The sequence below is a fragment of the Brassica oleracea genome, chromosome C8 (assembly GCF_000695525.1).
Source record: "Brassica oleracea var. oleracea cultivar TO1000 chromosome C8, BOL, whole genome shotgun sequence".
Lineage (NCBI taxonomy): Eukaryota > Viridiplantae > Streptophyta > Magnoliopsida > Brassicales > Brassicaceae > Brassica > Brassica oleracea.
This window is the reverse complement of record NC_027755.1, coordinates 26212751-26225147: the sequence shown is the minus strand read 5'-3', so window position 1 is coordinate 26225147 and position 12397 is coordinate 26212751. Positions and strand designations below refer to the sequence as shown.

General features: G+C 33.8%; 1 protein-coding gene and 1 long non-coding RNA gene across 8 annotated transcripts; one reads left to right on the top strand and one right to left on the bottom strand.

Annotated features, from left to right (window-relative positions):
* Positions 1-1146: 1146 nt before the first annotated feature.
* Positions 1147-2255, bottom strand: LOC106310475 (LOB domain-containing protein 38-like). Its single transcript, XM_013747710.1, has 2 exons — positions 1895-2255; positions 1147-1797 (listed from the first exon to the last, which is right to left on the bottom strand). Exons 1-2 carry the CDS (start codon positions 2076-2078, stop codon positions 1259-1261), a joined length of 723 nt encoding a protein of 240 aa, XP_013603164.1. The 5' UTR covers positions 2079-2255; the 3' UTR covers positions 1147-1258.
* A 3964-nt stretch (positions 2256-6219) lies between these two features.
* Positions 6220-8268, top strand: LOC106309811. Of its 7 annotated transcripts, none has more exons than XR_001263617.1 (6): positions 6220-6520; positions 6633-6727; positions 6884-6961; positions 7195-7263; positions 7360-7487; positions 7822-8268. It is a non-coding gene; the product is annotated as an uncharacterized LOC106309811 (long non-coding RNA). The 7 variants fall into 7 exon arrangements; XR_001263616.1 differs by having other exon boundaries at positions 6871-6961; XR_001263615.1 differs by having other exon boundaries at positions 6847-6961.
* Positions 8269-12397: the final 4129 nt, after the last annotated feature.

Sequence of the window (12397 nt, the reverse complement as noted above, 5' to 3'; positions counted from 1 at the left end):
AAAATAGAGTTTTCTATTTTAGAAAAAGATATAGGAGTGTATTAAAAGATAGTTTAACTATGTATTCATAGGTTATGTGTATTGAGCATAGATTAATCACAATATCACATAAATGTATTTTACATTAAAAGGATCTGCAAGACATGATATTTGAGTTGAGAGATTGTTGTAAGAAGTTTGGGATGATACATATCTATATCAAAATTGACAAATGAAACCATCTCAAACCCTTTTTTTGGACAACGAAACCATCTCAACCCCATTTCTATATATTTTTCAAAAACAGAAAAACTTATATAAGTAATTTTATTTAAATATATATATATATATATATATATATTTGAATGAAAGCATAGAAATGAGTCGAATATATTACGAGTGAAGATGTATTAGATGTTAATCAATCAGCAATAGTTACTTTATCTTAAGGAATATTCTTATACATGTAGACAATTTTCTTACTTACGTTTTGTATCTTTATCGTATAACAATAATTGTATCAAACTAGTATTGAATAAAAATGTAGTGAAAGACAAAATAATCAGGGAGATAATGTTTATATATTTAGGGAGTCATCAAGATGATTATCAAAATATCAAGTTGTGTATTACTCCCTCCGTTTTTTTATATAAGTCGTTTTAGAGGAATTTTTATGTTCCAAATTATATGACGGTTTCGGTTTTCTGTGTAAAATTTATTAACACTTAATGTTGTATGACCAATGATAATATACCTTCTATTTTATTATTGGTTTATTTGTGGTTAGGTAAATAATTAATAATGTTTTTGTTTAGAAAATATAAAAAATTAATGATTTCTTAATCTACGTGCATAATTCTAAAACCACTTATATTAAAGAACGGAGGGAGTATAATTATATGTAATATGTTTGTCCGAAGTCTGTTGGGTGAAAAGGACTGGCCGGTGCATTGGAAGATGTGTGTGTGCAACTATGCAATTGTGAATATATATACCCCTGGAGCGTTTCCAATTGTGTTTCATTTTCTACTTTTGTTTCAGTTATTGCTCTATCGGCTTTTGGAAGATATGTGTGTGCAACTATGCAATTATTAACGTTATCTTTTAAACTGAATGCAATGATGATTATGAAGAAAATAGTACACCACCGTCTCTAATTATCTCAATTATATTCTTTACGTTGGTTAATTTCTCATAATTATAAAGAAAAATCATTTAATTTGCCGGCGTGTCACATTTTACCAAAATATTAAGAAAAAAAAAGTTACGTTAAGGCCGTTCAAGCGAAAAGGTTGAGCAACTTTGTAGTTTCTCCTCCTACGCGTACGAATCTTTCACCAGCGATGTTGTCCATAAACGGCGTCGTTGTAACGGATTCCCCTGAGTACATAGACGGTGTTTCGGGTCGTACCGTTTCCTCCTTAAGCGGTGTCGTTTTGATCGGGAAAGTAGGTAGTAGAGAGAGATCTAGCTTCGACGATGGTCGTTGTTGTTGTTCTGACGCTAATCGTTTCCGTTTAGGCGGAGAAGTCGTAGGCCTGGTTCTAGAGCTCGAGAATCGGCAGTGGTGGTAGGCACTCCTGTCACCGGAATCATTCAACATCTCCGATGCTTCGTCGGAAGTTGGAGAAGGAAACCCACCAAATCCGGCGTCACGTGTTAGAAGCTCCGGGATGGGTCTCGAAGAACCGCCGCGAAGAACAGTCTCAACCGCGGCTTGACAGATATTCCAGTTCCCTGTCCACAACAACCCAACGGCGCCGTTTACTGGGTTCACAGTTCTCCCACAAGCTTCATAGAGCAAGGACTGGAACAAAGCTGCAAAATAACCCCTAACGACGATCAGACAACGATGACGTCATACAGAAACCAAACAAAAGAAAAAGAAGATCTTGGTTAAGTTTGGTTAAAGTACCAGGGCTTTGAGATTCCGGTACGGAGGAGATGAATGACATTAAACCGGCACGGCCGAAAAACTTAGCGACGAATACGGTGGCATGGCCTTGAGCTTCGGCGGATTCGATCCATTGGATGCAAGGACGGAGGATGCAACTCTCGCTGCAACCTTTTCGAAGCACGCGACAACCATTGCAACTCATACTTAAATGTTCTCTTAAGTTTGCTATTATTTGGGAGATTCACATCGAAAGCAAGAAAGAGATATTTGCACAGAGATGGAGAGAGAGAGGGACAAGGGTTTCAATGTTTTATTGATGATGAAGCAGACGAATGCTATTATATAGACATTTTTGTAAGAGTTTATTATATAAACGTATTGTTTGAGCATATACCTGAGTTACGGAATGGGTCATGCTACAAACTAAAGGGTTTATTTTTAATTGGATAATAACTGTTGAAGTGTCCTCCTACCAATTACAAATACAGAATGGTTACTTACTATTAGAGGTTGACAAAAGAAAAAACTTATTGTTGGAGAATTTGTTATTATTTTCAGCATATTTAATATTGCAAAACTGGTACAATTTTGTAATAAGAAAAAACTATATAATTAAACCGATTGAAAAGGAAAATTAATTTAAAATTAAAGTTTATGAAATTCAAATAAAATAAATAAAAGAATGGTATGTGCTTGTTGACTAGTTGGTGATGAGGAGAGAGAAGAAAAAAAGTTAGATTCCAAGGTGATGGTTGCAAACGGCTCCGTGTCTCCGCGAATAGTTATGCCTCCTCAACCATTGGTTCTTTTTATCACAAAAGTAATGTATTACTCCTTCGGTTTTTTTGATATACGTAGTTTCCGAGCTTCCGAGCTCCGGCTGTCCCGAGAGAAACAGTCGTTTAGAATTGTGCACATACATTAAGAAAATCATAATTTTTTATATTTTTTAAACAAAACATCATTAATTACTTATCTAACCACAAATCAACCAATAATAAAATAGAATGTATATTATCATTGGTTATATAACATTAAGTTTTAATAAATTTTACATAAAAAACCAAAAACCTCATATAATTTGGAACATAAAAATTTCTCTAAAACGACTTATATTAAAAAACGGAGAGAACATCTTTTATAAATTTCTACACTAAAAATATTCATATGCATTGTTGCGTCATGCGTAACGATCTCTAGTACTGGATGGAATTGCCAAATAAAAATAGCTTTTCTACATGTCCAATCATTTTGCTGGTTGACAAATTTTTGTAGTTTCAAGTTTTAATTAATACTACAACTTTCTCAGCCGATATTCGGCTATTTTAGCATATATTCTTTTTTTTTTTGTCATCTATATTATTATGAGGCTAAAGCCCATTACCCAACCGAAGTTACACAAATACCGAAGTTACAAAAATACAAGGCCCATAAATTCCAATCAAAATAAAGCCCAACGCAATCCATTCAACCCTAATCCACGCGTTAACCTTTAGCGTGTTACTTGAATCAAGAGCACCACCGAACTTCATGACTGGAAAGTGACCGGCGTAAATTCGAATTCGCTAATCCACCGGGAAGGAACCGGAAGTAGGATCCCGCAGTAATAAACACATATTTAGACCATTGTACGGAGACAGAAGCCAACGTTTCCCAGCCAAGAAAGGACACTGCCAGAGCCAAAAGCCAACCTTACAATGCTAAAGTAGCCACCATAAGCCAGAGTCGAAGCCCGATACACGGGAGACAGGTCGCCGGAGAATATAACCGGTCGTTTTAAAGAAATACGAGTTCTTCTCTCTAAAAGAACGCAAAGGACAAAAGGCAGTGAAGATGATAGGAAGATCTATGACCTCTGATGCCTCGCTTGGAAGGTTGTCTGACCAGATCCAAGAAAACTTAAGCACCCACATCTGAACCGGCTGAGTACAACCACCGCGTACTAGAAACTAGATAGGAACCGACGTAAACAAACCAATCCAAACCGAGACTCACCAGAAAATCACAGATCCATCTCTACCCACCACAAAACCTCAGCCAAGCCTCTTAGATCAGAACAAAAGACAGTAACCCACCCTCTCACGGCGCAAGCAAAGATCGCCGGACACCGGAGAGGGAAGATTTCGATCTACTTTTTTCTCTGCTTTTCTCTCTCTTACTTTTCTCTATTTTGCCTTGGTTTGTTGAGCATAGATTCTCAAATGCAATGTCCTAATTAAATTTGAAAATGATACTTATAAGTTATAACGTATCTCACTTCTTTCAACTTTCATGTTCGTTTTTCTTAACGTTTATTCGTTAAACTAAATTTTCCATATCTTAACTATCCCATGTAGGGTTCATAGACTCTGTAAACAATTTATTATAATTTATCAAACCGATTAAATTCTGTTGTTTAGGGTTAAGTCTGGCTGGCCCTTCAGTAAAACAAATCCACTATCTGACTCTTAAATCATCCTTAAGGGTTTAGATATTTTAGTGTTTCTTTTTTTAAAATAGGCTTTTGTCGACGATACTGTCTTTTTTTTTTTTTTTTGTCACTGTGTCATCTCATTTTATTAAATGGCTAAAAACCAACAAAGTACAAGAAATAAAAAGAAGGGGCATAGAAAAGCCCAAACGTACAACAGCAAGGCCTAACCGCAAAAGCCCACACATAAAAGCCCAAAAGAAAAAAGCTCTAGACAGCTCACTGCCAATGTGTCAAAACACATGCGGAAGACGGACACGTGGCGGAAGAGCAGAGACAACCTTTTCTTCACCGATTTCCAAATTGTTGCCGGAATTTCTAACCGGAGATCTACCGGAAACACACCGGAACAAGATGCTCAAGACTAGAACATCCAGGCAAAACGAAAGACAAAATCAGAGGAGCTAAACCGCACCATCGCTTCATTGAGAATCGAATCAGTGTTGCCAAGAACCAATGAGAACAGAGGAAGTTATGATCCAACAATCTTTCTTAAAAAGCCTCCTTTAAAGATACAAAGAAGCGCGAAGGACGATACTGTCTCAAGTGTGTGACCAAATCAAATATTTCTTCCTCTTTTATATTAGTAAACAACAAATATAAATATATACTACATACATATCATAATTATATATATTTTTATATTATAAAATTTATTTAATATTTTAATAGTTTAATATACATATTTTGAAGTTTTTATTGTGTTATTTAAAATTTAAAACAATATATTAGATCAAGATAAAATATAAAAACAAAAATATTTTTAATATGTGTAAATTTTTTAAAAATATACTAATATGATAAAATGCATAACGGTGTTATTAAGCAAAACTTTTCATGGAAGTGTTTGTATCTACTCACTCGTAGTGATCAGAATGGTGTCGTTTGATGGCTTACGTGGTGCCATCCTATTGATTAACTAGACGATTAGAATATCCCCAATGGGGAATTCTTAACATGGTTTTCAATATACATATATTTATATATATGTTTTTTTTTGCAACAAACATTTATAGACTCATGTTGACTCTGTAAACCAAATTGGTAACTCCGCATCCGTATGAATGACGAAAGACGGTTGTTTCCTAGCACTGCGTGCTAAGCTATCCGCCCGTAGGTTCTCCGTCCGGGGTACATGAACGATGTCTAAGTTGATGAAACTTCTTTTTAAAAGCTTAATGTCTTCCAGGTAACTTCCAAATGCTGGTCATTCTTCTGGTTCTGAAACCATCTTCACCAATTGAGAACAATCTGTTGCAAACGTAACCTGAAACTGTCTTAATAGCTCCACCTCCGAATGTAGAGGTGAAAGACATGCCCTTACATTCCTTGCCCCTAGTAAACCATCAAAACCCTGTAAAGTGCTATACCAGCCTTGCCCTGAAAATAAGTTCTTGTCTTTCCATGAACCATCTATGAAGCACCATCGTCCTGAAGTCGGTACTATGGGTCTGTTATGTGCCTGATGCTCCCTCGTTTGATCTTTTACTACATGTACCTCAGCTTAAAGTGTTGATTACAATTATGTTATTTTAAGTGTGTCCCTTGGATATATATATATATATATGTATTAGTATTTAATTGTGAATATCTCAAAATTAAGAGAAACCCAATCCAAAATACTTCAAAGAAAATACTTTGGATTAAACTTTCTGTATTTTTGAGATAGTCATAATTAAATACTAATATATATCTTTATATATAAAGAAGACCTTGAATCACTCCCAGGGGGTCCAGCTCGGATGCCACGTCATCAATTCAAGCTCTATGGAGCCGACACGTGTCCCGTTTCTCCGAAAACGCAGAGCTTTAATTCAGATGGGTTTTTTTCATATGGGCTTTGTGATATTGTTACTTGCTGGACTACCTTTTTGAGAAACACTTCCGTTTCCTATTCTCTTAGCGTCGCCGAAGATTGCTTTTTTTCTTTTCTTTTTTTTTCCAGCGAATGCTTAGACCGTTCATCTAACCGGCGTCGAAATCTCCATCTATAATACGTGAAGCCATTGTTTCCGGCGATACCTGTTAAAACCCGGCGGCGATGGTGTCTTTCAATTGATTTCCAACTCACCAACAAAAAAATAAATTCTTGGAAACATTACGATAATCAGATTCATACAATCGTCGCCTCATCAACAACATCTCCCACTCCTCACCCGATCTGTTATATAAATGTTAGCCTCCTTTACTCCGATATCATCTTCTCATTCTGTGAAAACACCAAAGTTCATCTATTTTCTGTGATATGGCTAACTCATCAACTCTCTTTTCTGTTTGTGATCGAAGATGGCGGAAAGCTTTCACCTATAGCTGTTGCTTTCACCGATGAGCAGACCAAGAGTTTTACGAAGCTTTCTGTCTCCTCGACAAAGACTCAGAGGGTATGTCGTTGTTTACTTTGGTCTTACTCAAAATACAACCTTCTATACGAACAGACCATGGAACTGATGATAAGATGGATTAGCTGATATTTATATATGCTGTTCGTGAGAAACCAAAGAAAGTGATGAAATCGATGTGGAAGAATTGAAATGCAGAACTTTGGGAGATGATGATCGTCATCTACGTTTGATGGCAATGGAGACATCTATATAATGGCCCAAAACACCTCTCAGGTATAGTATGTATACACTAAAACCTTTTAGTTACAGTGAAGATTAATCAACGAGCTCAGATAATAAAACTCCAAATGAAATTTGGTTTAGGAATCAGCATAGGATGAACTAATAGAAATATTCCGAGTGTTCTAGGGGACAGTTTCATATCGAAACTTGAGGAAATATTATTTTCAAATTCTTCTTTTAAAGTTTCATATCATGTATATGTAGTTCCTTATTATGTTTAGCAGGGAAGCTTGAAGATCATCAGCCACCATCCCTACTTCAAATGGATATACAAAACATAGACATATTTTTAGGTATTGATTGCTTAAACCTCCTCCTTTTTCATTCGGTTTTCCATTTATTTCTGTTAGCTGATGCATTTTTATTTGTTTTGTTCCTATGTGTCATAGATTAGTCTTCGATAGGTGCATAAGGAGGTGGTACGGTGAGAGATCAGCTGGAGAAGAAAGAGCGAGATCCAGGATTGTAGAGTCAGAGTGAAAGGAGACGGAGCCTGAGATTCACGACACACAAGCAGGTCAGTATAAACAAACCTTTGAACATAATCTACTATATGACAAACCGTACGAAGAGTCTATGTATTTGTTTTTGATATAAAACAATAGCTTGCGAGATCAATTTCTCAAGACAACTAATTTACGACTTAGAGACTTTGGACTGAAATTTGGAGTGAAGACCAGATCTCCAATCAAAATCAGTGGTTATATTATCCTGTCGTCAATACTTCCAAAAGTTTGTATAAATTTTTGACTCTCGCATGTTTGTCCTACACAAAGACTCTTTATAGATAAAAGACAAAAGTTTTGCAGTGTTTATAAATAACTGATTGTGAATGTTTTTCTTTTTTGCAGATGGATTTAACTTCTTCTTATGATCAGAACGATGCTTGACAATGAGATTCAAGGAGAAGAAGCTCCGGAACCTTCTCTTGCTGGAAAGAGAAGAAAAGAAACTGAAAGACCAAGCTCTGCTCTTCCACAAAAACCAAGGTAATCAATTGCTCATAGAGCAAAAGTACGGGAATTCTTTATCCAAAAAGAAGATGATCGTGCACAATGCAATTGTTGTTTCTGCAAAATTGCAGGAACTGAAAGTAGCACCTGAAACACGTACGTGTTCTCCACGTGAAATTACTAAGTGTATCTTGGTTCCTTTTTGTATTTATTTCAGCTTGAGTTACAATTTGTGTTTGTTTAAGATTTTTATTGCAAGTTGTTTTTTCTTCTCTGTTATTGTTGTAAACTTGTGATGTCAGCATCTTTCATCAATAAGTTAGTACAACGTGGGTTCGAAACTTATTTTTGAAAGTGGTGTAACATGTTTGAAACTGAATATTCGTTTGAATCTTTGAACAGTTAGTATAATTATTTCTAATAGGTGAAGGAAAAAGTGATAGGTCAGCAAATTACGTCAAGAATTATAAAATCATCCATAACTTTTGTTTAACACATCTAAACCAAATATTTTAACACATTTTATAAAAATAATCCATAAATATTTATTCAATGGTACATTTTGAACACAAAGTACTTTTTGTCAATTGAATATAAAATGAAGAAATTACCACAAATACCACATTCATAATACCATTTTTCATGTATACACTAATCACTTTTACCCTCACTTTTAAAGAAGAGTAAAAGACGCTTATTTCTCTAGGGTTAACTAATCTAGACTTAGGGTTTAGAGTTGAGGTAGGATGTTTGGAATATGCAATTAAAGATTCTAATAAATATATAAATAAATACTTAACATTTTTTTTAAAAAAAATTAAAAATAGTTTCATACATAATTTTCGATTTTCAAAAAGAAATTTTGAAAAAAATAAAAAAAGTTCAAAAAAAAAATTCAAAAAAAAATTATAAAAAAATTCGAATTTGAACAAGTATAATTCGAAAACATAAACAAAATAGATTTTTTTTTTGTTTTTATTTATTTAAATAATGATTTATTATATATATATAGAACAAAGGTATAAGAGTCTTTTGCCACTTATTGAAGAATGTATTTTTGAAAATGTCCCTTTAGTGGATGTAAAAATGAAAAGAAGTACCATGAAAGTGGTAAACATGAAATTTTCCCTATAAAATGTTATTACCGTTTTCTATAATTTACTTACATGTGAATAATAAAAAAGAGATACAAAAATCATTTAACATTTTACATCGCCAAAAATACATTATAATTTATTTAAACTAATGTAATTAATAAATTTAGTTATATTAATATATTTGTAATAAATTTAGAACTTCTATTTAAATGATATAAATTTGATGGCTAAATGTCATTCACTATAAATGTATAGTAATTTTGAATATTTTATATATAAAGTAATTAATTTTAAAAAATTATAATATCTTACAAATAAAATATTTATTTACTAATAAGATATATCCAATTAAAAAAATAACATAAATTGGTTATAATAAATTCAATGTAAAATCAAATTTTAAAATTAATCAGCATCATTTACTTTGAAACCGTAATTATTAATTCAGAAAACATGATTTATTTTATTTTAAAAATAATAACATTTAAAATTTAAACATATATATATTTATAAAAAATTACAATTTGTATAGGTTTTCCTGTACCTACCTGTTTAAAGTAATTTTATTATAATAAATAACCTATTTTCGCATTGTATGACTTAGTAATTTAAAGAAAATGTATAAAAGAAAAAAATGTCGCCAAATTCAGAAAATTAACATCAAAATTTAATTCATGTTTTATGTGTTGAACATAATCGAGTACATTTTTAAAACTATTTTACTTAATAACAAAGTTAAAATAGAACAAATATTGGGAACAAAATTAAAACAATCACATTTTTATAAATTTTAATGATGAAACAACTATATTTTGAGTAAATATTAATATAAATAATAAAATGAAATGAAAATAGAGAAATATTTTAATTGAAAATAAATTAATCATATTGTTTTTTTCTGTACAAGAATTAATATTAGAAAAACAAAACATTGTGGCAATGAAAAAAACCCGCAACAAGGCTGAAACATCTTTGCATATTGGCAAACAACCATTGTGGTAAAGGTAATTATCTCAGTAACTATCTCTATGCCATAATTTTTCTATGCACAGGAGAACATGAAGAATGCATGAAATCTATGGATCGTCGTGAACGGTAAACCAACATATCTGGAGCTGTCAAATTTTGAGATAGATAAAACATTACTTATGCAAAGTCTCTATATTAAAAAAAGAAGTGTTATGGAACAAATATGATCTTTATAATTCCACCAAAAAGCGCCATCTCAATAATCTGAAAAATCGATGCATCGATTGTTATTAATATAAACCAACGGAGAAGTTCTTGGAGTTGGTTTACAGTGACTAACAAGTGCCTACACTCATCGGCCACTACTCAGTTTTCACACTTTACAGTTTCAATGTTTTCTTATTTTGGTTACATTGTTTTACCTTCTTTGCATTACCTTCTTCGCACTCAATATAACATTCTACTTTTACTAAGAAATGCAACTTCAAATAATCACCAATTCCACTCCAATAACATGTCGGATGACTTTGTTTTCAACATAAAAGTAATTACTCTTATAACATACACAAAATTACCCACAATCCAATCATTCTGAATCCAAAATATTACACGCCGCGCCACAAATAACACACCGAATATAAAATCAAATTTTTGTAAAAAGAAACAATATGAAGACCATTTGAAACTCTCACAACATATAAATGCCACAACTCTTTGATATAAAAAAATTATTGTAAACAAGCAAATATATATTATCACATATAATCTCTACTCACTTAAAACTTTATAAAAAAAAATCATTATCATATACATTTCTTGCAAATGAAAACCTAAAACACAAACCACAAAATCAAACAAAAAATAATAATCTAGATCACAAGTAAAGTATATCCCGCCCGTAGGGCGGGCCGATCCTAGTATATATATATATATATATATATGTATATGTTAAAATTAATAAAAGACTTATTTTGAGTATATCATGTTGAGAATTCTCCATTGGGAATGTTTTTAGGCAGATATCCATTAAATGCCAACGTATGTATCTAATTGTATAAAATAGGCTTTGAATCCCTCTAAAGGGGTCCACATCAGATGCCAGCACATCAATTCAAAAGCTGGCGAGTCGACACATGTCCCCCTGTGCTAGACGCTGCGTTTCATTTAAATGGAAATAGTAGTGGGCTTTCGTTGGTTGCATTAGAGCACGTCACATGTCTGTCTATAAAAGATTGTTCCTTTCGCTTCTTAATACACATGATTTTACGTAATTATTTTTGGGCTTTGCAGTTTGCTATTTTAGGTTTAAAAACCTATCTCGATGTCCAATACATCCATCTCCGAGAAGGAAAACCATCGGGGTTCACCGTCTTCTTCGATCTCTGCATATTTCATCCGCCAATGGAGGCCAGTATGGTTCTGTGAGACGACCCTTCGTTAAGAATCTCTAAAATCGAGCTCGATCCGGGTCGTGTCGTTTCGTTTGAGATTCTTCCCCTCAGAACCCGTTACGGGATGCATTAATTCATTGCAATTAACGACGTTCGTAGCTCCTTCAACCTACTCCAAGGACGATTCCTCATTCAATGCATCTTTCCTCTACAAGCTATAAAAAGATGAGCCTTAATCCCGTTAACAGATCACTCTGGCTCAACGTAAACAATGAATGGAAAAAGTCTTCGCTTTGCATGTTTACAGTCCGATTCCATCTCACTACTTCTCCAAGAAGGCTCCAGTGAGATCTCCGGTGACTAATGAGAATTCCATGTCGAAGAGATTCTTCAAACGGCTGTTTCCTCCTCCTCCGGCTCGACGCATCATCATGAGGCGGCATGGCTCCGTGAAGCGGAAGGGGGCGGCGTGGGTTTGGATAAGATTCGGCGATTCTCCAAGAGTTTCTCTAGAAAGTACGAGCTTGGTTATGAAGTTTGCCGTGGCCATTAACCAGCTGCTAATGTTATTCACAAAGCAAATGTTAGTGCTTTTTGGTTTGATGTCTTCTGGTTCTGTATTAGTTATGAGATCTGTTAGATTGTTTGTAATTTGTTGTTTAGATTACGACGGCAATTGCCACTGAGGATGTGAAGAGAGAAGTGAAGATATTGAAAACTTTGTCTGGTCATGATAATCTACTCATTTCTATGAAGCATATGAGGATCATATTGATGTCTATACTGCGATGGAGTAAGCTCTCTTTTAGTTCAAACTTCCTTGGAGAGTCTTATACAAGTGATTTGTTGTTTTAAGCTATGTCAAAAAGTAGAGATTTTGGATAGAATACTTTCAAGTTTCAAGGTAAGGGGACACTAGACAGTACACTTCAGACGTAGGATTGTTTGTTATATAGTATATACTGAACTTGGTAGTGTGTTTTATGTGCAGAGGCGGAAGTACACAGAGGAGGATGC

Coding starts and splice junctions, on each gene's coding strand:
- LOC106310475 (XM_013747710.1), bottom strand. CDS start 2,078: ATGAGTTGCAATGGTTGTCGCGTGCTTCGAAAAGGTTGCAGCGAGAGT. Junction 1,798..1,894: donor ACCGGAATCTCAAAGCCCTG/GTACTTTAACCA, acceptor GTTATTTTGCAG/CTTTGTTCCAGTCCTTGCTC.